Source organism: Microtus pennsylvanicus, chromosome 2 (genome assembly GCF_037038515.1).
Source record: "Microtus pennsylvanicus isolate mMicPen1 chromosome 2, mMicPen1.hap1, whole genome shotgun sequence".
Classification (NCBI taxonomy): Eukaryota; Metazoa; Chordata; class Mammalia; order Rodentia; family Cricetidae; genus Microtus; species Microtus pennsylvanicus.
In genome coordinates this window covers 26,564,717-26,589,306 of record NC_134580.1, presented here as the reverse complement: position 1 = coordinate 26,589,306, position 24,590 = coordinate 26,564,717, and the positions used below count along the sequence as shown (strand labels likewise).

The 24,590-nt window shown below is 39.1% G+C and overlaps 1 protein-coding gene and 1 long non-coding RNA gene across 10 annotated transcripts in view; one reads left to right on the top strand and one right to left on the bottom strand.

The window, feature by feature from the left end:
* Positions 1-806: 806 nt before the first annotated feature.
* LOC142843326 (uncharacterized) lies at positions 807-2,702 on the bottom strand. The gene is made up of 3 exons (XR_012909618.1): positions 2,590-2,702; positions 1,483-1,573; positions 807-917 (listed from the first exon to the last, which is right to left on the bottom strand). It is a non-coding gene; the product is annotated as an uncharacterized LOC142843326 (long non-coding RNA).
* Senp1 (SUMO specific peptidase 1) overlaps positions 2,555-24,590 on the top strand; it is a 59,961-nt gene continuing 37,925 nt past the window's right edge. Inside the window, exons 1-8 of one of the 9 annotated variants that reach the window (XM_075960526.1) lie at positions 2,905-3,509; positions 8,085-8,132; positions 9,304-9,339; positions 10,380-10,510; positions 11,673-11,757; positions 12,672-12,713; positions 17,320-17,479; positions 21,806-21,977. In XM_075960526.1, coding sequence (XP_075816641.1) covers positions 3,458-3,509; positions 8,085-8,132; positions 9,304-9,339; positions 10,380-10,510; positions 11,673-11,757; positions 12,672-12,713; positions 17,320-17,479; positions 21,806-21,977 — 726 coding nt within the window. In that variant the 5' untranslated portion in view covers positions 2,905-3,457. The other 8 variants (XM_075960530.1, XM_075960532.1, XM_075960528.1 and 5 more) reach the window with 8 other exon arrangements.

Here is a 24,590-nt window from a genome sequence, read left to right as displayed (position 1 = left end):
TGAAACTCACTCTGTAGACCAGGCTGGCCTTGAACTCATAGAGATCCGCTTGCCTTTGCCCTTCACTGCTGGGATTAAAGGCATACACCACCATTGCCTGAAGACATTCCATGTTTTTTATATATCAAGTTTACTCAATAAGGAAGTCAGATTAAATAGTTTATAGTAACGTGGGAGCCAAATGACTTATCTTGGAAATAGTTTGAGTGTATCTCTCAAGGTTTCATGTGTTGAAAATGTGGTATTCCACGCGGTAATGTTAGGAACAGGTGAAACTTTGAGAATGGGGTCTGGTGGTAGGTAATCAGGTTATTGGAGGTGCTGAGCTGGGAAGGAATCGATGAGGTTCTTGTGGAAAGAAGCTGTTATAAAATAGACAAACTGGCCCCTCCCCCACTGTTTGGCTTTCTGTTTCAATGTGTGATCTCTCCTTGCTTATGTTCCTGCTATGATGTGGTTTATCCAAGGGAATCTTAAGACAGAGGCCAAGCAAAAGGGGTTGCCCACTTGTGGGCTTCCAGTTTCCTCTGCCGTGAATAAAATCTTTGTTTTATACATTATTCAGCATTGGGTGTTTTGTTACAGCAACAGCAAACAAACCACATATAAATATTGTGGAAATGAACTAAGGATTGCTCATACAAGTAACTATTCTTCCGACAGCCTTTTTTCTTCATCCCCTCTCTCCAAACACTTTCTCCCTGTGTCTTACATTTAAATGGTGACTCATAATGCTATAAGTAACCTTTTTGCTTTCCAATACTTATTTTCACACCCATTCCCCATTGCTTACACGCATGCCTCACCAGTTTTAAGAATAGGTATATGTCCCACGGTGTTTGGATCATCCATCTTCAAAAGATCTGTCTCTGATTGTGGCTTTGGTATGATCATGTTGGAAGTTGAAGCTTCTCCAGCTGAGAAGCAAAAGCTGTAGGTCACCCTCAGGGTGGGACTCAGAGAGGGGCTGCACCCTACACTTACATTTTGCCTAAAAGACTTAACTATTGAAAACTTCCTTTCCATAAATACAGTGGAAAAGATTAAAAGAAGTGATGGTTGTTCTCAATAACTAGTTTACCTTTCAAAGATTCTATTCCTTTGATAATAACAGAGGCAAAGTGGAACTCATTACTGAAGATTAGAATAGAAAATCACTTTTCTTTGGGCCTTGACTTACATATTTGGGGGTGCCTATAAGAGTAACAATAAGAACTCCCACAAATAAGCCTAGACACATTACAATAATCCATAAATTAAATAGAAATTAATGCCCATCCCATGTTCCATAAATCTTGTTCTCGCTCAACGCCCAAGTCTTCCTCATTTGCCTGGGGCAAGTATAACATCTAAAGATGTAACAGTGACAAATGGTTTTCAAACAAGGACTAGAAATAGAAATAGTTGACCCCTTAGGCCTGTAATTATACAGGAAGCTCAGAGAAAGCCCATCTCTTGCCAATGCAGCATAATTAATGGTACCTGTGCTCTGAGCAGTCGTGACTACTCGGCGAGACTGAATCACGCACATGAAAAATTGCAGTTGAAATTCGTCTTTATGCATGGCTATTTCCTAGAAATAAAGAGTTTAATCCAGATAAACAGATCTCTTGGATAACTAAAGTGTCCAAGATTGACATGGTCTAGGTGGATTTAATACTGCCAAGCTTTAGGACTTGGCCACATAAAAATATCAGTATATAAGGTGATATAAATAATCTACTTTTATATATACACCAAGTCGGGGTCCCTGGACAAGTTCACCTCCTTCCCTTTCCCAGTTGCTCAGAGTATGGAAAAGGCTGGAGCTTCCAGAGGTTTTCCCTACTTTAAAACTCAATTCAGCCGGGCCTTGGAGGCGCATGCCTTTAATCCCAGCACTCGGGAGGCAGAGAAGGGCAGAACTCTGTGAGTTCGAGACCAGCCTAGTCTACAAGAGCTAGTTCCAGGACATGCTCCAAAGCTACAGAGAAATCCTGTCTCGAAAAACCAGAAGAAAAAAAAAAGACTCAATTCAGACAGGCAGTCAACTGGGTCTAGAATACTTATTCTGAAGCACCTCTCCAAGGCTTCTAGATAGGGTCTGAGCCAGAGGCTTACTAAACTAAGGGAGCCTGGTAAACAATTTGAATGAACAAACTTATTTCTTTTCCATTATTCTCGCTTAAAAAGTCTGGCCTGAATTACATGTCTAAGACCTCTGGCGAGCCTCACTAGAAATCAGTGTCTTAAATTCCTCCTGTTATGGAAGGTTCTGCAAGTTGTCAGTCTTAAGCTAAGGTGTTCTCAAAGTTTCTCTTCCCAGTCTCTGGTCCCCGTCCCCTGTCCCCCACGCCCCACTTCCTGTGATCCCTCAAGCATGACAAGAAGCACATTAATTTCCAGAAGATACAGTTTGAAATCGACTTAAGATATCAAATTCTCATTTAACAAGGAAGGCACAACAATGTAAGGCCACAGTGAAAGACGGCCACGGAAACCTGAGCGTAAGCCAAAAAAAAAAAAAAAAAAATCAATGAACGGAACCAGAAGACAGCGGGTAAGGGAGCCGAGGGACAGAGAAAAGCAAAGGACGGCGGGCGCACTAACACTATTCCAAGTGTGAGAAAGAGGAAAAGCCCGGTCTGAGGGCCACCGGAGATTAAGACTACACTCAAACGCTCCTTTGGCTTCTCAGGCTTCGCCACCTCGCGCAGGCGTCCCACGAGCCTGTAACTCTGCTCTTTGACCTCTTGCCCCACCCCCTTTCCTCCTCGGCAGCTGCCCAGCCGTCTTCCGGTGCTGTAAAGACGGTTCCGGTTCACGGAGGTTCCCGGGCTTTGCGTTTCGCGCCCGGCCGGAAACTCCTTTGCCTAGCAGCCGGTTCCGGTTCGGTGAGTGGCGGCGGGAAACTGGGGGAGGGGTGAGGATGGAGGGAGACTGGGCCGGGAGGCTCTGTCGGACCTGGCCCGCCGGCCTCCGCGGGGCTGAGCGGAAGCGAGGACCGCGGTGGGGACAGTGCTTTTTCGTCCGCCCCGCCCCCTGGGACCACCTCCACTCCCCCCTGCTGTCCGGTGGCGGCTGTCTGGCCCGGGGCTGGTAGCCGGGCTTCCCGAGGCCGCCCTTTGAGGCCTCTATCGCCTGACCCGCGGAAGAGGCTGTCTCTCCGCGGTCACAGCAGGCCCATCTCAGCGCCCAGCTCTACTTTTCCACTGAGAAAAGACCGCTTGGGATTCCTGGAGTTTCCCGCCAGAGCAGGGTCCTCTCCAAGGGAGAGCTGTTTTCACCAAGGAAGTTCAGCTTTCAATCCCACCTGCTTCACCTCTCTTCTTCCTGGAGACCTGAATGATACTTCTCGACTCCTTCTGTGTCCCACGTAAACAATTCTCCAACTCTTGTACCCTGTGGTATTTCCCCGAGATGTGATATCGCTAGTGCCATCACCAGAGAGAAACGTCTGGACCCTTCTGCACAGGTTATGAAACCCCCCTTAACTGCCACAGCTTTCTTACCTGGCACATCGCCTCTTGGTAATTGGCTTGAACCTTTTCTTCGTATACCCTAATGTGATCTTTCTGGCTGTGGGCTAGGTTTCCCTGGTCTTGAGCTTGGTGATTTCTGTTTTATCAGTACCTCTACAGTTTTTCTGTTATCTTGTTGGCAATAACTCGCTCCTTTATCACTTTGAACTCACACTTGTTAAAATTACTTAGTTCATGTGGCACACTTACTGTACTGGAGTGGTGGTGATTCTTGTAAAAATTAGGTCGTCTGTTGTAGGCTGCCAACTGTTTGACTTAAGGTTTTCGTTGTAATCGGAAATTCTGGATGAAGTAGATACATGCCTACGTGTTCTTCATAAAGAGCATTTGTATTCAGGACTTTGGCTGATACGTGGATTACACCGCCTTTTAGGTGGCAGTGACACCTTCATGATTGACTTTAACCTTCCTGCTCCCCCTCCCCGTCCCTTTTAGACTGCTTCATTCATTTTACCTGATTTCAGTTCATTACCCCAACTGCAGAAGTGGCGATCCTGTCGCTCGCTGTTGTTGAGTCTAGAGAGGGAGTGGATGAGAATACAAACAGGTTCTGCCACTTGTGGCTAACGTGATGTAATTTTTTTTCTTTCACTGACTTATATTTCTCCTACCAGTTGCACCATCTTTGCTGTGTCTGTGAACACACCTGCCTCTGCCTTCTGAGTGCTGGGATTAAAGGTGTGCACCACCACGCCTGACTTCCTATGAACTTCCAAGTGGCAAAGACCATCTTATTTGTGTTTGTATCCCAGCACCCGACACAGTGTAGTTAGTGTCCGTATGGAAGAAGGTAAAAATTGCTTACAACTGTAGAATATGAAGGTGTTTACGGCACCAGTTTAATTGGGGAGAGATTGCACATAGAAATACTCTAGTGGGGACCGGAGCAGAGGATGATGGGTGTAAACTGTATCATGTGCTTGGCTGTATCCCAGAACTCCAGAGTAGGGTTACTCACACCGTTTTCACAGCCTGGCTCTGGATACAGCTAGTTGTACAGTGCTATATGTTTGCTGGTAACTTCATCATTAAATTTTTTAGTCATCTCTTCCAAACAGTACAGCCTTACAAATGATTTGTCAATTTCTATTCTGTTGCAGTCAAGACCTTTTCTTTTCCCACAGATTTCCCTGTCACTGGTGCCCTGCTACTAATTTAATTCACATTGATAACTAGCTGCTTCTTAATATTCTTAATTAAATGACGGATGCACACTAGCAATGAATTATTAGAATGATTTTCTTTTGTTGTTGTTTTTCTGAGATAGGGTTTCTCTGTGTAGTCTTGGTTATCCTGGAATTCACTCTGTAGACCACGCTGGCCTCATAGACATTGGCCTGCCTCTGCCTATGTTGCACACACCTTTGATCTTAGCTCTCGGGAGGCAGAGGCAGGCGGATCTACAGAGCAAGTACAGGACAGCCAAGGCTATACAGAGAAACCCTGTCTCAAAAAAAAAAAACAAGAAGAAAGGAAGGAAGGAAGAAAAAAAATGTCATCCTTGTTAGAATTTGAAGACATCTAAGGCTTGTTATCTGTTTTTTAAGTCTCTTCTTGCAACACATTACTAATGAAGGTACTAAAAGGACACACAGAAACAAGATATGTCTGTGCTAAGGTGTGGATGTGGGGCTTGCTTTAGTCATCTGAACGTGTAAGTCAGGGTGGATTACCCAAAGCTAGCTGGAGGTTCTGTTTCAATTTTCTAGGCCAATCTGAATGAAGATGTTTGAGAGATGTGAAGCTGTGCTATGCTTGAGACGTGCACTTGCTGAGGGATTCATTGGGTCTTCCTTTTGCCCCATCTATGTGATTTCATGCAAGTCATTTAACTTGTCTGAATTAGTGACTTTCTAGCTTGTTTTCTCCTTCCCTTCCCATTATGAAAAAGAAATTAACTAGGCTTGTTCTACTGGATCCCAGATTCTTTCTTCTTTCCTTTTGAGAGAGCATTTTGCTGTATTATAATCCAGAGTGGCCTCAAACTTGGAATCTTTCTACCTTCCAAGTTCTGGAATTAAGTTAGTTATCATCATCTTCCTCTTCATCATCCCTCCCTCTCCCCTTTTCCCCTCCTCTTCTTCTTTCCCACCTTAATCTGGATCCTAAAAAATTCTACCCTAGGGCAAGAGGAATATCTCAGTGGTTAAGAGCTCTGGCTTCCAGGGGAACCAGGTTCCAAACAGGTTCACAACCATCAGTAACTCCAGTTCCAGGGCTCTGACACCCTCTTCTGATCTCCACAGGCACTAGGCACACACATGGTACACAGACACACATTCAGGCAAAATACTCATACAAATAAAATAAAATAATCTTTAAAAAAAGAAAGAATTCTACCCTCTTAAAAAAAGAAAGGGGAGAATAGCTTGGAGAAATTATGATTAGAAGCTTTATGCTGCATTAAGCATTTAGAGATAGTTGAAAACTAAATCTAAGGTTTAAGCCGTCTGGGGAATCCTGGCAGGCCTAGGTGCTCTGCTCACTGAAGCAGCCTTCCTTGTATGTTCTTTGTTGTGACCATCAAGAAAGCCTGTTGACATCACACAGTCTCTTGACTACTGTGAGGATTCAGGATGACTGTGGACTTGCTAATCTAGTGCTCAGTTTTTTTTGTTTTTGTGGTGGTTTTTTTTTTGTTTTTTTTTTTTTTTTTTGCATTTTTTTCGAGACAGGGTTTCTCTATAGCTTTGGGGCCTATCCTGGAACTAGCTCTGTAGACCAGGCTGGCTTTGAACTCACAGAGATCTGCCTGCCCCTGCCTCCCGAGTGCTGGGATTAAAGGCACATGCCACTACCGCCCAGCTAATGCTCAATCTTTTTAACCACGGTCCTAAAAGTGGGTGTGCATGTGTGGTTATGTTAATTAAGTAGCTCCAAGCTGTTAGACTCTTAACTACCCCAACCCTTTTCTGGGAAAATTCATTATCTGTAACTTCTCTTTCTGCAGTTTCAGTTATAGTCAACTGTATTTAGAAAATAAATGGAAAATTCTATATTTCGAGACAAACGATATTCATAGGAACACATAAAACACAGTGTGTGTTTTACTATGTAACTCTAGCTGGCCTAGAACTCACCATTTAGACCAGGATGGCCTCAAACTCACTGAAATAGATCTACCTGCCTCTGCTTCCCAGATTGTTCTGTTTTTATTACTGTTGTTCTAATTTAAATTAAACTTTCTTAGATAATTATGTAAGGAAGCGTGTGTGTGTGTGTGTGTGTGTGTGTGTGTGTGTGTGTGTGTGTAATTCAGTCCCACTTGTAGTTTTAGACTGTTGTGATCCAAGGCTCTGAATCAACTCAAGCAGACACAAGAAATTACGAGAAGGCAGGGGAGCACAAAAGAAGTGGGAAAGGGGAGGAGACTGATAGATCTGGGCACAGAACAGACCCAGGAACTGAACTACAGCCCTGAATGCCAGTTGAAGCAAGTATTTAAGAATAAAAATCATAAACATTTGTTGCCAAGTTACAGTTTTTCACCAATCAGAATTCAAAGATTAGGGGCTTCTTTGAATGTTCCATCATTATCAACCGATATACAATGTAAGCCTTTCAGTCCAACCAATCAGATTCATTTGTTTTATCTGTTCTTGGGAACAGTCACATGTTTCTAGAGAACTAAAGATGCATAATGACACTGTCTATGGTTTAGGGAGGGGGTAGGTCAACTATTGGAAGGTTCCCAGCTCCCCTAGGGCTTGGGAACCCGAATTGTATTTCACCTTACAGGTAAAATGGTATCTGAAGTCAAATTGGCAACACTTAAGACAAGGTGCTTTTTGCCTGTTCCCAACAAGACATATACTAGATGCTTTGCAACATATCTCCTTCTTGAGGGGAGCTTCTATGCAGATAAAAGAGCTTTGGTTTAAGCATGTTTGATTTGGTTTGGTTGGTTAGTTTGGCACTAAGGATTGAATAAAAGGCCTTGTCCATGCTATGTAAGGATTTACCACTGAACCTGTTCCAACTTTTACCACTGAACCCGTTCCAACTCTGGTTCTTGGGCTTTTTTTTTTTTTTTTAGCAGTTTGGTGGATAATGTTGGAGGGAGAGGTAGAGAAAGTGCTTTGTACAGCTGAAAGTATTCCTTGATTGTACTCAGTAAATTTTTGTCATTTTGTTTGTCTGCTAATAAGATTTATAAAAATCTTAAGAGAAATTTTAGGATCACAAAGACTCACTTGCTTAGAAAAATGTCTTAGTATGAAGTAATAGAAAAAGCAGTGGATTAGGAAGAATTGCTAGTTGTAATTTCATTGCAGTTGCTAGCTGTATGATTTTTATACATGAGATTCAGTCTCCTGGGGGGGGCTGGCTCACTCCATTTCTGCTTTGAAGATCTGTGACTCTCTGGGTTACCTATAATTGCTGTTTAATGCCGTGTAGTTTGCGGCAATGTTTGGAATTTATTTTTCACTTTTCTCTCAACAAATCAATAGCCTTTGCTATTTTTCTCCAGTAATGACATCAATGCCACTTCTGTGTAAGCTCCTGTTACATAATATTTAAACTAGATGCTTTATGGTTTATTTATATTTTTGTCTTTTATAGGTTTTTGTATCTTTGCTAAAGTCAGTGATGTGAAAAGACCTGAAATGGGTAAGACTAACTAAAGCAGTCCTTTCGTTCTCTTAGTTACTGACTAGTTAGGCTGGGGAGAAAGAGCGAGTTTCCCAGTATTTGCTATGTTTGTGTCTTTGTGCATAGTAATAATATTACAAGATCTTAGTCCTAACTAAATGCTGATTGATAGATAGGTAGATACATAGATAGATAGACACACTCAGCATTATTTTCCTTTGGTTAATACATTGCTTACAGAGTCATTTAAGATCATTTTCGTATTCATTGTTTTGAAAAAATAAATGCACACTAGCAGTATTTGTTATGCTTACTATGTATCTACTTTAAGTATTTAATATACGTTAATTCATTTCTATTGTTTCAGTCATCTTAGAAAGATATCTAATAGTGTATACAAAATATACAGGATTGTATCAATAATGTATTTTATCAACAAGGAAAGTGAGATACAGGTTAAGAAACTCCATCTAGCAGAGTTCAATCCCTGTTCTTTAGTACTGTGTTACACTGCCTCCTGTAGGATAAATAATTTGAGGAAGGTAAATATTGTGTTTCCTGTTGCTAGTGATATTGAAACTTTGTACTCAGAACATGTCTCCTATTTTGTTCATTGCATTCTCTCTGTAAAGGAGCTCAGTGTTCAGACAGGAATAGCAGTCAGATTAGGAATAAGTTGGAATGGCTACATCCATGTTTCTTTTAAATTCACCTTAAACCTTTCTTTACTTCCTACATTTTTTAAAATACTTATTTATTTATTATGTGTACAATATTCTGTCTGCATGTATGCCCCCAGGCCAGAAGAGAGCACCAGATCTCATTACAGATGGTTGTGAGCCACCATGTGGTTGCTGGGAATTGAACTCAGGACCTTTGGAAGAGCTGGCAATGCTCTTAACTGCTGAGCCATCTCTCCAGCCCTACTTCCTATATTTTCGTTTCCACCTTCACCACCACCACCACCCTCACCCTGCACTCTTCTTTCTCATAGTTTACTCCCTCCTTATTTGTTTCTATTTTCTCATTGCTGTTATCAGTGTAAGTCAGAGTTCTCATAGCTCTCATTTGTTCCTGTGTCAGCCCTTTTATGGTAAAAATGTCTCTAAAGTAAGATTCTGCCATAGTACTGTAGCCGTTGAGATGATACTTACTAAGAGTCATACAAATAAATTCTACTTTTTTACAGAAAAAATCAAGTGGATTAAGAAGTTTTTAATGGCTGGTATGTTGTGGGAGGGCACATGCACATGTTTGTGTAGGTATGCTTGTCCATGGGAATGCATGTACAGGCCCAAAGAGGATTTTGAGTATCCTGTCTGCCTTATTCCTTTAAGACAGGGACTTTCGCTGAACTGGAAGCTTACTGTTTTTGTTAGGTTAGCTGCTGGTCAGTAAGCTTTTAGAACCTGCCTGTTTCTACCACACATTGCTGGGGTCACAGGTAAACACCGCCTTGCTTGGTTTTTTACATGAGTGCTGGAGATTCAGTGTGAGGTTCTCACACTTGTACAGCAAACATTTCTGCCTGCCTACTGAGCCATCTTCCCAGCTCCTGGCTTCAATTTTAAAGCACCTTTTTGAGTTAAGACAACAAATGAACCGCTGTGAACGGAGGTTTTGAATGGTGATGTACACTCACTTCTTCCCTTTCTAAGTGGTAGGGCTTGCTATGCCATCCATGCTGATCCCAAACTCAGGGTCTGCTGGTCTGTCTTTGCTTTGCAAGTACCTACAACTTGTAGAGCATGGCTCTTTGCCCAGTATCCTATTTTTTTAAATTTTAAATTTATTTATTTGTTTTTTAAGAGTTATTTATTGTGTATACAATGTTCCTACTGCCTGTATACCTCCATGCCAGAGAGGGCACCAGATCTTATTACAGGTGGTTGAGAGCCACCATGTGGTTGCTGGGAATTGAACTCAGGACCTCAGGAAGAGCAGTCAGTGCTCCTAACTTCTGAACCATCTCTCCAGCCCAATATTAAATCTATTATACTTAAAACATTAGAAGTTTTCTTTGGGAGAAATTTCATTATTTTAAGAACTATTAATCAGACTGTTTTTAGTCTTGTGTAGGTTTTGAGCTACTTGTTAGATGGTATCAGTCAATTCTAAACTGGCCAGTGTCTTCACATGTTAAAGAGGGTTTTATTTGACTATATAATTCTTTGAGAATCATTTTTATTAGGTGAAAAGATTGACTCATAGGAAAGTATGTTTGAAGGATTGTTTTACTTGATCTAATCTGAACTCTTTCCCTAGACGACACTGCCGACGGGGTGAAGATGGATGCTGGAGAAGTAACTTTAGTGAACCACAACTCCACCTTCAAAACCCATCTCCTGCCACAGTCACATTTTCCCAAGGACCAGCTTTCACTTTCTGACCAGCAGGTTAGGAATCATTTTTTCCTTTACTAAACTAATAGTTTTGTTCATTATAAGTAGTCATCTGATACAGTGTGAATACCACACTAAAAAAATCCAAGCATGTGAGCTTTTTAGAATAATTTTAGTGTTTGGATTTCTGCTTGGTTTAAGATTAAAAAAAAAGTTAAGACAAAACAGATGACATATGAATTAAGAACAGTATTTTTAGAAAGCTCTTCATTGTTCCTCAGGATATTAAACTATTGACACATAGATCTTTCTTCTTTTAAACTAAGTCTTAAAATTACTAAGCATTAGCTAAGGGGTGATACACAGCCATTCTGAGGAGCTTTGGCTGTGATATAATTCACAGTGTTTCAAGGTCTGGCCCAGAACACAGCATGTGCATTGCCAGGGACCTGGTGAAAATACAGAATCTGAACATCTCCCACTGGAACAGAAGCTGTATTGTAAAAGCATCCCTAGCTGACTTATATGCATACTAAAATAACAGGAACACTGTTGAAACAGTAGTTTTAGGCCAGGGATGGCTCAGCAGATAGAGAAACTTTCTGCCAAGCCCGATTACCCTAGTTTGATTCCTTCAAGTTATCCTCTGACCTTGTCACTTATGCCATGGGATGTGTAATAAATAACTGTAATTTTTTAAATTAAAACAAAGAAAATAGTCTTGCTCAGTAGGAAAGCCTGTGGAAATTTGAATGAGATGATTTGTTGCTGTGTGAATCTGCTTATGTGTAGTAGATTAGGCACTGGTCCCCCATAGTCATGTGAGTGTTGCATATATTCTTACATCTTGTACTTGAAGAGGTGGTCTGTAAAGTGTCCAAAAGAATCAAAACCAAGTTGATACTCTCAGCTTCTGTGACTCGTTATAACTTAGTTTCTGATAGAATACAGTAAATGCAGATATACCATCCAGTGAACATCCTTTAAGCTGTAGAGCAGGTAGTTACGTCCCATCTTCTCCTGAAATCTGAGTAATTTCACCAAATTGTCTTCTTCTTGTTAGTATACAGCTTATTTATAATATAATAAATATATACATAGTATATTGAGTTGCAAAGTATATCATAGTTCTGTTTAATGATGTTTTCCTTAGTATAGACTTTTATTCTCTTTTATTGTCAAAATTATGATTTGAGAAAGCAATCTTGTGTTTTAGATCCTGCCTTCTAGGCAGGGGACTTTGGACCGACCTTCCTCATGTTCTACAAGAAGTGCAGCTTATAATCCAGATTACTATTCAGGTATGGCCCATTGCTTGTATTCAGCTCACTGCACACCCTTCACGTTTCTTCATAGAAATATCTGTGTTTACCATCTCTAAAGGTGAAGGCATGATCAGGTATAATTGGGATGTGACTTGGTGGTAGAGCACTTACCTATTGTGCTCAGAGCCCTGAGTTTCCTTCCCAACACTGTCAAAAATAAGAAGTGAAAGCATTTTCCAAAGCAACATGGCATTTTTCCATTACAGCATCATTTTAGTTATAGTTATTTATGTGTATGGTTTTGGTTGCTATAATAGTTTGAATTTAATGTCAACCAAATACTAATTTTTGAGTGGGAAAGTTTTTTGAATTTTCTCCTCTTTGTCTCTTTCATTATAGAAAGTAAAATGGCTTTGTTTTTTGTTTTGTTTTATTTTATTTTTTACTATGTATATGTGATACAAAGGGTATTTGTTTCATATTGATTTAAGCCACATGGCTAACTTATTTCTATTCTTGAAACAATTAAACCTGAAAATTGATTTCTGTCCAGGTTTGTTCCTCCGTCAGGGCAGGACATGTTAGCTACATGTCTGCCTAGCGCCTGCCACAGCCATGTGCTTGTGTATTCAAGGACTTTCTTTCTGCTCAACCTGGGATTCAGAGTAGAAGCTAGCATCCGCTAAGTGACTCCTATCCCTGGCCGGCGGCCTTGTCTGCCTCTGACCTGATAACTAAGACTGCCCGTCCGTTTCTGGGCACTGTGACTCTGCAACATTACAGTGGTCTTCCCAGGTCTTTTCGCTCTGTCACTTCAAATCCCATTAGACCACAAGTATGGGAATAGTAGGAATACCGTAGAGCCTGCCTACATGAGAGGGTTTTTTTTTTGTAAAGATAAGCTTATAAATTTGCACATAATAATAATTATTATTATTTGGCTTCCTCAGGATTCTTTGTCAGCAAGATGAGATCTCCTCCCCTAAAAAGACGTTAGTATGATGTTCTTTTAGACTTATATTATATTTAAGTGTGTGTTATTTAGGTGGGTGGTACTATACGTTGGGCATTAGCTTTCTTTTTGGGATGGGCAGTGGCCTTTACATAGTATGTGTGAATAATTTCAATTGTAAAAAGACTCTGAAAATAACTCCTTTGCCATTATTAAAAAGGGCTTTTTTTGTGAAGAAAAATGTGGTGTGATAAATAGTTCATTATTGATCCTACAGAAAAAAACATTTGAGTAGTTACTAAAATCAGATCATTAATATTTCCATTTGAATCATGCTGTGTTTGCTTGTAATTTCATATGCCAGTTTTCCTTTAGATAGAAGCTTTCCATTGGGTTGAAAATAATAAATAGTTGTATAGAAAATTAGACTTAAATCCCTTGACTAAAACCAAATTTTATTTAACTCTACTCTCTTTGGCCTCTTTTGATTTATCTCTGCATATATTCGTGGTACACATTATATGATTTGACACATAAAAATCTTTATAACACAAAGTTTGTATTTTTTTGTTCTCTATATGTTCACATATTCTTGCCCATACTTATTGTTTTTATTAATTTTTAATCTGAGCATTGCTATGCACAATCATAATCGCCTATGTGTAGTTTCAAACTCCAAAAACTCTAAAAAACATTTTTTTTAGATTTGACATTAAAACCTACATGAATTAGTATGAATTCTCTGTTTTGACTTCACTGATTCCTATTAAAAAGTACATACCCATTTTTGCTGCCTGTACCAATATTTGTTTATAGAGGGCTGCTCCAACTTGCACTGACAAGTGTTATGTAGAATAACAGGTTATTTTGCCAAAATTCCAAGTCTATAATTCTGAAGTACAATTGTCCCTCAAGGCTTTATGATTTGGGATGAATGCCCAGTGCCTTCATCATTTGTGTCATTATTTTTCCTGCATCTTAAGTCCACTACACCTCTGCTATTGTTAATTATTATTAATAACATCACTTAAAAGCATTCATATAGTGATATATTATTTGTGTTTTTATAAATAAAGCTTGCCTGAAGGTCAGTGCAAAGCAGCCACACTAGTCAGCCATACAGGCCAGGCAGTGGTGGTGATGCACACCTTTAATTCCAGCACTAGAGAGACATAAGGCAGGATGAGACAGGAACTTGTTTTTTCAGTCTGAAAATTTCATAGAGGTAAGAGCTCTCTCTAGTGGTTTGGCTGCTTTGCTTTTCTGAACTTCAGGTAGAACCTTAATATCTGCCTCTGGATTTTTATTATTTGTGCTATATATAGTTTATTTCTTAAATTTTAGATGTACCTTAATACTGACAAAGATATACCAGAGATTACCCCAGATCCTCTTTTTCTTGACTGTGGCAATATTTGACCAGATTCCTGGCTTTCCACTTAGCAGGCACAAATTGTTGAGAATTATTACATTTTTCCTGTGTTTATCATCATTCTACAAGTTGATCCCTATACCAAAAATCTTTCAATAACATTTATTTCTCATTTGAATTTATGACCTTTTTAAGAAAATAAGAGTATTTTTAAAATACTCTTTTGTATTTGTACATGAGAGAAAAATAACTGAATAATTAAGTCGTACTGAGCTTTCTGTTATGCTCATTCTCCATGTGCTATCTACAGCCTGAAACGATCTGTTCGGCTATCAGGTTTCACTTAGTTCACAATCTTCTGGCATGCCACAGACCTTACAATCGGAATTTTACATCTAACACACATAGCCAAGGCCCTAGGTAGCAAACAGAAACAAAGCTCTTTTTTTACCAGGTACTTTAAAACCTTTTTTCTTTGCCATGCCCATTCTGATTCATTACAAACCCTGCACACCTTTTTCTGTTCTATCTGCCTTTGAATCCACCTTGCTGATGGGATGAAGTGTGGGTCCAGGTACCTGCTGTAGCCTTCTCATCTAGTGCTGCTGTGTTGGTCTGTTCTGCCATGCTCTGTCTTCTACCAAGGTGAAAATACAAATGGGAAAGCCCACGTTGTAGAATCTGAAGCTGACTATTTATTGTTCTGTCGGACCTGTCTCTGGATAAAGCCTTTCAGAAAGTCTACTCAGACTATTAACAGGAGTGACTTTCCTGAGTTGTTTAGAAAACATAAATGCACACTTTGACTTTTTTAATAGCCAGTCTTATGAAGAGCACACTGGAAAAATTTTAAAGTATTTTTAATCCAAAAGAGCATCAACAACAACCAAAAAATAGGTTGAGACAAAAAGAATTTCCTATTGTTTTAAATTTATCAGTATCTTCAGAAAATGTTCATTAGGTAACTAAGGTAACATGTAGTAGTAGTTTTGTTTTTTTTTTTTGTATCCCATTACTACAGTAACTAATACACCCCAATGTTAGCAGGAAAAATAAAGGGTTACTTTCACAATGAACGATTATCTGACAGGTTCTTTCTTTGTCTTTTCTTTTTTTGTTTTTCTTTTTTCATTTTTTGAGTTATAGAGAGACGTTTATTATAGATTTCATAAGTAAGAGCTTGAGGAGAGGTCAGCAATGAACCTCTGAGCAGTGGGACACTCTTGTGTTTTTATTTTTTATTTTTTTAGTTTTTCTTAGCTTTGGAGCCTGTCCCGGCACTAGCTCTTGTAGACCAGGCTGGCCTCGAACTCACAGAGATCCGCCTGCCTCTGCCTCCCGAGTGCTGGGATTAAAGGCGTGTTCACCACTGCCCGGCCACTCTTGTGTTTTTAATTCAACTTGTTATGTTCATAAACATAGTGCCCATTTCTGCAGAAAACTTGCAGAGAAAAACACTCAATCGTTTTATTAGAACATAACCACAATTACATTTTCATTGTACTCTGGTTTTGTATGTATATATGAGCACATGATAAATTTTCTTGTCTCTGGCTTTATAGCTCTAATTTCTTAGTGATGACAAAATAAATGCAGGTTAAATGTTTCTTTAAAAAAAAAAAGATTTGCAGTCTGTTTTCAGTCCCTTGTCCTCACCAGTGATTAGAGGATTCTTTAGTGATGCCATTAGCTGGGGCTAGACCCCTGCCTGAGCCCATGCTTTCCCCTTCCAGTGAGTACTCTAGGGAAGGCTATTCTGACTTATCCTAGATCTCAAATTTCATGTCTATCAAGAAGATTTATATTTTTTAACAGATTTCTTCCTCAAGACATCTTTGGTTAGATCATTTAGCAAGAAGTGTGAAAGATGATTATTCTTACTGTTACTGTTTTGCGTTTAGCAAGCATTGTTTCTGGGTTTCTTGCTACAACTCAAATCTGTCCTTAGAGTAACAGTAGTCATATGTTAAGTCCACTTGTTTATTACGGAGGAGGAAAGTTCTGATTCATTTTGAAAATCAATTTACTTACTTTAATTGTAAGCCTAAGTGACTGCATTGACTGGTGAATCATTTGATACTAATAGCACCATGAATTGCTTTTTCTCCTCCTTGCCCTGTTTGCCCCAAATCCTGTTTTCATAGTTTCCTTAAGTAGCCTCTTTTTTAAGGCTGCTTTATTGGGCTAGAGTATTAAAAGCAGACAAACGTGTGTGTGCTTGTGCACATGTGTTGAGGCAGTCTCACTGTAGCTAAAGCTGGCCTTAAATTCGTGATTGTCCTGCCTCAGCTTCTCACATCCTGGGATTACAGGTGTGTATCACCATACTCGCCCTAAATACTTTAAATAATGTAAGTGCGTACTATTGTACAGAGTTCTCTGTTAATGTCCTTTCAGAATGTCATTAGTATAAGACAAGAATTCTGATGAAAGAGAATTATTGTTAGTTTTCTACTGATGCTCCTTAGAATTCCGTAGCATAATGTCTGGAGTTATTTTGTCAGAACTGTTTTAATTTATCTGGTTCTCCTGACAGAGAGAGGAAGGCATAGATGTTATTCTGCTTCTAACTAAAACTTCAAGAGGTTTTTATCATTCTAGTTTATAATCCAAAATTCATAAAGTTAAAATAATAAATTTTTAGTCTGATTGCAGTAGCAAGGATTGGAGTATTGATGATATATATGATAACTGTGGCTTTAGAAAAGCCACTAAAGATTGTACTGGAACCAGAGGTATAAATAGTAGTCATTCCTGCCATAAGCCAACCAGTATAAGCAGCATTTAGATCTGTACTCTGTGAGATCCCCTGAGTCTGGGACATGATAACCATACAGAAGAAGTGACACCGGCTGCTTAGTAAGCGATAACTGTTGTTCATTTGAATTACGATCTCCTCGGCCCTCCACTTGCTTTCTTACTGGTCTGGCCTACCTTCTTTCAGGCCCAGGCCTGGGAGTGCTTGCAAGATATAGTTGGGGTAAAATGTTGACTTTTGGTGGACACCACGGAGTCACATTGATGCAGATAAGGCACATGGCTGTGGCAGGATTCAGCTCCTCATCAATTTTCAGGTTAGTATGGCTGAATCAATTATAGTTTGTAGAAGTTCCCTTACTGCAGATTATTGGCAGTTGAGACTGGGATCTTTGTCCATGAGAGACATGGTGATCTGCTGCGTTAATGTGGAATGCAATGATGGAACATGGTTGCAATCATGAAAGACCTAGATCTAGTTATTTGTTCAACTTATTCAGATTTTATTTTATTTTAGATAACCCCTCCTCAGACAGTTTCCTTGGCTCAGATGACACAGGAACCTTTGGTCAAAGTGCAAACGGACAGTGGAGAAACTCCACTCCGGCATCAGTCTCAACATTACAAAAATCCAGAAACAGCCGGAGTCTTTACCTCGAAACCCGGAAGACCTCAAGGTTAGTTTTTTTTGTTTACCTACTTCTCAAACCTTTCTTCAGATATAAGGGAAAGGCTATAAGATAGATGTGCATTGGAATTCTCAATGAGCAATACCATTTTAGGGCTTTACACCATAATGAGATACACAAATCTATATCTCCTTCGTGTTGCATTTGGACAATAATCAACTATTGTAAATCTTTAAAAGGGACACCATTGAAGGAAGTCCTGGTGGGTGTAAATGTTTCAGACTCTTTAGGATAGTGTTCAAATAGTCTGCTAAATTTTAAAATGGAAATTAAATGAATCTCTGAAATTTGAGTGGCAGAGTCTACAGCATTTCACGTGAGCTGACTTGAATCTGCTCCACGTCTGAACTAGTTAGAGCCAAGTATCTTGTAACTCTTAGGAAGGAGAGGTCATAGAGAACCTTACACCTTTTCCCTTTCCAAGGTTATACTGGTCATTAAAGACAGGTACTTCAGATATTTTATCATTATTATTTGGTTTTGTTTTTCAAGACAAGGTTTCTCTGTGTAGCCCAGGTTGTCCTGGAACTCGCTCTGTAGACCATGCTGGGCTCAAACTCACAGAGATCTGCCTGCCTCTGCCTCCTGAGTGCTGGCTGGGATTAAAAGCATGTGCCGTCACGCCCGGCTTATTTTTAAATTTTGACAGTATTGGGAAATCATACCCAGGGAATTGTGTACACTAGCAAGTTCTCTACCACTGAGCTATATTCCCAGCCCATCAGTATATTTATTTTGTTTGTTGGAGATGAAATCTGATGTAGCCCAATCTGGACTCAAAACTCAGTATGTGGGCAAGCATGACATTGAGTTTCTGATCCTTCTGCCTCTAACACCTAGGTCCAGAGATTACAGATTTTCCAGGCTCCCAGCCCATGCATTAATAAAGTTTTTCTTCTTCTAACTTTTTAACTTCTCTGTATATATCTGAGGAATGTGAAGTCATTTAGCTTCCTGGTTAACCAAGCTTCATGATTGATTGAAACCAACAGAATGGCTTTTATTTTCCTGGAGATTATCAGCACATGGATTCTGGGAATATATGTTATGACTCTTAGGGGTAATTTTCACCAGTTTTTAATTTTTTAATCATATACAATTTAGTACATTTATACTGTAAAAATTAAAGTGTTGACAAAAAAGGGAAAACTTGAGCTCCCCACAAGCTCCTCCTCCCATTGATCTTTCCTCCTAAGCCTCTTCCTGTCTCTGCCTGTCCCGTAGGTACACATAGTGCACTTATGTACACTATGCAATGCATGGTCTTAGTCCTCAATAAAAGTTCATGTATTATTTAACAAGTTGCTTTTTAAAAATTGATAACACTGTATTGTTATTTTTAATGATGTTATAGAAAAAATACATATGCTTTTTAAAAAATTTAAAAATACAAATCAGCAAAAATAAAACATCACATTTCTACCAGAGGACAACACTTGTAAAAATCTTTTCTTTCAGATATCTTTGTTATCTTTAGATCTTTTCTCAAAGATTAGTTCATGTTGTGCATACTCTTTTTTTTAAAGTATTAATTTATTGTTAGTATGTGATATGTATATGAGTTTGGCATCCATGTGGAGATTAGAGGACAATTTGGTGAAGCTGATACTTCCACTTATACTTGGGTTCCAGGGTCCTTAGGTTGTCAGGCTCACACAACAAGTACCTTTACTGTTTAAACCGCTCCATCAGCCCCATGCTGTGCATACTCTTCTGTCCCCGCTTTTTTAGTATCATTTATGTCTCGTTTATCCGAACCAGTGTCCTGTGCAGTATCACACTTACCTGCTGTCTCCCTTAATTCTCTTGTAGTCTAGAATGGCTGGGGTCAGGAGCCAAGGGATTGGTTGTTGGTGTTTTAATAATGGCATGACTTTTTCCTGTGTAGCTGCCCTTGGGTTTTGATAGGTCTTCATGGTATCACAGTTTTATTGTCCATTCCCTGTGCTTTTTGTAAGTTAATTTTTCTGACTCAAAGAAATAATGATACTGCGTTATCCCACACTAGAAAACAGATGCTGTCTTGTGCCAGTTTTTCTGTCGTTAGTGATGGTAAATTGACAATCTGGTCCCTGCTTATACACTTAGAATTTGTATGATTTGAATATAACCTGAATGTGGTTACTTGGCATTATGTAAGCGAACAATTTCATTTTATCTAATCCTTTAGTAATTATTAATATCAATCGGAAATTCTTACCTAATGATATTTAGAATTAATGAAACTTTTTATTGTTGTTTCTTCTTATTAGTTGGCACTGTTTTTTTTCATAAGTTAAGGTTTGATTTCTCTGAAATACATTGTCTATTATGGGAAAGGTAGTATAAATGAATAGTTCTTTTTTAAATTCCAGTTTTCAAAGTAAGTTTAAAAAATGACTACTTCATATAGTTTAAATGAATTTAAATTATTATGTTGAATTAAATATTTTTTAAAATTCCCCTTAAGTGTTCTTTGTTCTTTTTGTTGTCCTGTTTGGTTTGGTGCTGCTAGGCAAAGTCTGTACTGAGCTGCATCCCAGCCCCTTTTATTTCTTGAGTCAGTCTCCTAAGTCACCAGGCTGGCCTTGAACTTGTGATTCTTCTGCTGTTGCTTCCTGAATAGCTAACTGGACATAGAGGCCTGGGACACCAAGCCCATCCTTGTTATTTTGTTAGTGCTTATATTGTGACAGCATTGGTTTTGTGACCCAGAATAGCTGGGAAGTGGGGTACTTGCTTGTTTGCATTTGATGTGGTTTCCCTGCCACATTCCCCTTCGAACTTGCTTCTGACTCTGGTAGACGCAACCTTATTAAATATGGTAGGATACTTGTTTACTGGCACTGCAAGGTATCTTCATACCTTTTTTTGTTTGGTTATTTTAATGTTGAAAAAAACACACTTGAGGAAGCTCAGATACAAAAGACATTGTAGAAAACCATTTTGCCTTTCCCAGACACTTGCACTGCTACTGCTTTCTTGTTAACTGTGTCCTCCCAGCCTAAGAGCATAAGCCTGAGCTGAAATCTGGAGTCCTTCGTTCTTCATCTGTATTAACATAAAAATCCACAGGTTTTGAAGAGTTAGAGAGTATATTTGCTTTTTGGTGTTCTTTAGCTTCAGACCATATAATTAGTTTAGTTTACTGAATCTAGCTTAGTCAGCTATTCAACTGTTTGAGTTCTTAAAGGGGAATGAAATATAAGAAAAATTCATTTTGGTCAGAGTAAGTACACTAGGTAATGGCAGATAGAAAGAATCATTTAAGGAGGGAAAGCTTTAAACTAGTAAGGTTTTGAGTTCACAAAGGTAGTTTTTTATGTCAGTGGGAAAACCACTAGGAAGGGCTCAGATAGTAAGAATCCATAGTATGCTGTATAACTGGTAGGTCACAGAGTGTGCCAAACAGCCTGTAGATCACAGAGTGTGCTGTTTGGCTTGGAAAAAAACATCTTCTGGTTGCTTTTCTTGATGGAGGAGAGGAAGGAGGAAATTAAAATTCACTGTAAAAGTTCAGTTGTGAGGGGGCTGGAGAGATGGCTCAGCGGTTAAGAGCATTGCCTGCTCTTCCAAAGGTCCTGAGTTCAATTCCCAGCAACCACATGGTGGCTCACAACCATCTGTAATTAGGTCTGGTGCCCTCTTCTGGCCTGCAGGCATAGACACAGACAGAACATTGCACACATAATAAATAAAAATATTAAAAAAAATTAAAAAAAAAAAAAAAAAGTTCAGTTGTGAGACCTCAGCTTGATCCATCCTTACATGTTTAAAGTATCTCCAAACTGCTTTAGGGACAAGACTGTGGAATAGAAATGAAGTATGGTAGGAAAAAAAAAATGTGTATGTGGTTAGTGTGCCTCCACTCTAGGTTTTTCAACAAAGACTAATCTGCTTTGTTCTCCCTCATGCTATATTGCTTGCTATTTGGTTCATTCTAGATTGTGGATCCAAGAAAAAGTTTTAATTATTTGATAAATGTATGATTTAGCAATCTCTCTCTCTTTTTTGGTTTTTCGAAACAGGGTTTTGCTGTAGTTTTAGAGCCAGTCCTGGAACTAGCTCTTGTAGACCAGGCTGGCCTCGAACTCACAGAGATCCGCCTGCCTCTGCCTCTCGAGTGCTGGGATTAAAGCTGTGTGCCACCACCCAGCTGATTTAGCAATCTTAAGATCTTTTAAGAGACAGAACCTCTTATTTAACCTCGTGTGTTATATTTTACATATTTCTCACAAATGTGCATCTGTCATTCTAGCTGTTTTTATTATTATTATTTCTTAAAATTGGAAATAATCACTAAGTTTATCTTTTCTTACAAACTTTTTTTTTTAGTGGGTTATCAAACACCTTTACAGGAAAGTCAAATCATCACTGCCATGTATCTGCATATGAAAAGTCATTTCCTATTAAGCCTGTCCCAAGTCCATCCTGGAGTGGTTCATGTCGTCGAAGTATTTTAAGCCCTAAGAAAATTCAGAGGCGACATTTCAGCACAGCTGAAGAGGTAAGGAAAAGCTGCAGCCATAGATGAGAAGAGCAGCTAGGGCCCTTCTTGCAATGAGCCATTTGTTGCTCTCACCCATACACATATGAACCATTGTACTTACCTAATCCTCTTTATGCCTTTTCTCCCATAATTACTGTTGGAAATTTTGCCTTAAGTCCTAAAATATTGAAAGAGCTTTATTTTCCTACAGTCTTCTGTCCCCATTGTTTCATAGCCTTTCAGAACTATTGTTTTCTTCAGTGAATCTGTAAACTTAGCTCAACTGGTTTGATCAGTAGATATTTGATCAGCAGATATCTACTCTTCTTACTAGGAACAGTTTTCTTCAATTTAAAAACAAAATATACAATAAAGAGAAATTAGTTTTTAAAAAGCTAGTTAGGGGTGAGGGAGGTAGCTTACTCATCGAAGTGATTTCCATCAATATCAGGACTTAAGTTCAGTTCCCAGCCCTCACATAAAAAGTTAGACATGGTGGTACATGTGGATGGAGCCAGAGATGGGCAGGTGCCTTCCAGACTAGTGAAAGACATGTCTCAAAAACAAGACACAGCTTCTTGAACAACACCGGAGTTAACTATGGCTTCTGTGTGTATGTTTGCACATGCTCCCGTGTGTATGCATACATATGAACACAGAGACAGAGAGATTACTTTTTAAACTCAGTTAAATTTATTTACCTCTTGTCATTATGAGCAGGGTCTTGGAGGTCATAGACTTTCTCAAAAGAAAGCTTTTCTGTTGACACTTGAGTTGTGCTTTCCACACAGTAACCTAAAGGGTGAGACTGACTGTAATATAACATATAACTGGCATAGCAAAAGGTATGTGTATTACGTATTTATTTTGTATCTTACTGGTTTTAACTGTTTCTATAGAGATACAAATGAATAATCATGACCTTACATTTGTACAGTAGTGTTTTAGTGTGCTTTCCATATATTAGTATATTAAATGATTGAGTTCTTTTAGTCAGTGAACTAGGTAAGGGTGAGTTTGTATTCATATCTTAGGGGTTTGGAAAGAAAAGTCAGCTGGCTGTTAACAGTATAGCAGGTCTCAGTGCAGGTCTTCTGAAGTGTTTTTGCTGTGCTTCCTTTACACACATGGTGATACGGTTCCTGCCTAGCATTGCTAGATAATTATGGAGTTTGTTAATTGAAGATGGATGATTATTTGAAAGTGATAAATGTTCAGTAAGGATGTGCTCTCTGGAGTTTTAAGTTTGTATTGTATCCAAGAAGAATGACAGAATAATATTTAATAGAGCAAAGACTTTGCAAGAAACTGGAACATTTGCCATTGGTAATGGAGCTAAGCAACAAGGATAAAAGGGAGATTAATTTTGAGGGCAGTAGAAGGTTGCTATGGAAACTGAGCCCAGAGCCTTGTTCATGGTTACTACTCAACTGACTTCTCAACACAAATAATTTATATATCACCTTTTGCATTATTGAATTTTGTACCAAGTGTGTTTTGATATACACATAAGTAGTTTTCCTTTTTGTTTTTGTTTTATTGAGAAGGTTTCACTCAGTAGCCCAGGCTGGCCTTCAACTCACTGTATAGTCCAAGCTGGCTTCAAATTCTTGGTTCTCATGCTTCAGCCTCCCAAGTGTTGGGATTACAGGTGTGAGCCACCTTCCCTAGGGTAATTTCTCCTTAATTTCTGGACTTGAAGAGTTTGTGTTTATTCTAGAATGAGCTATAGAAAGGCTGTCTGGGAAAGGAGAAGCAGCAGCATAGCAGCTAAGCAGAGCCTCCTAGAGGAACCCCAGGCTCTGGAAGTTATCTGTGAGCCTGTCACTCACCTCCCATCTCTTCCTAACTTCCTTGCTTCCTGTCACCTCCACTGCCATCCCAAGAACTTGGGCTAACCAAGTACATTTTTTCTTCTAGCCAACCTTCTAGCCACAGACTGGGTGAGTGGAGAGTGGAGCTGGAGATCCCCTTCTGTTTGCAGCACAGTGAGGTGGATGAGGGTTGAACCCCAGCTGTGGAATGAGGTGTAGGAAATTTTGGATCAAAGGATTTTTGGTTTGTTTTCTCTAGTTAAACCACTTGTAGTTGAGAATAACCCATACAAGTATGATGAAATATTAGAACAAACATTATTAGCAAATGTTTAACAAATTGTTTATTTAATTATTACTATTACTGGTAATGTAGACATAATACTTTCTTCTCACTAGAACTAGAGATTTTGTTTTGTGGGGTTTTTTTGTTTTGTTTTGTTTTTTTGAGACAGGGTCTCTCTCCTATATAGCTCTGCTGTCATAGAACTCATTATGTAGACCAGGCTGTCCTCAAAATCACTGAGATCCACCTGCCTTTGCCTCCCAAGTGCCGGGATTAAAGATGCACCACCATGCCTGGCTGGAACTAGAGAACTTTTTATGAGAATTTACAAAATGTAAAAAAAAAAAAAAACATAGAAATGTTGACATCTACAAGAAGAATTTTTACTTTTCTTAGGGTAAAGAAGGAAGATGGTGTATTAATATCTAGTTAAGAATTGAGATTTGTCTTTGAACTTCAGGAATGTACTGCTATGCCCAAAATTGATGGTTAAGTTATCACCACTGCTATGGTCAGTTTTAAAACAGGGCC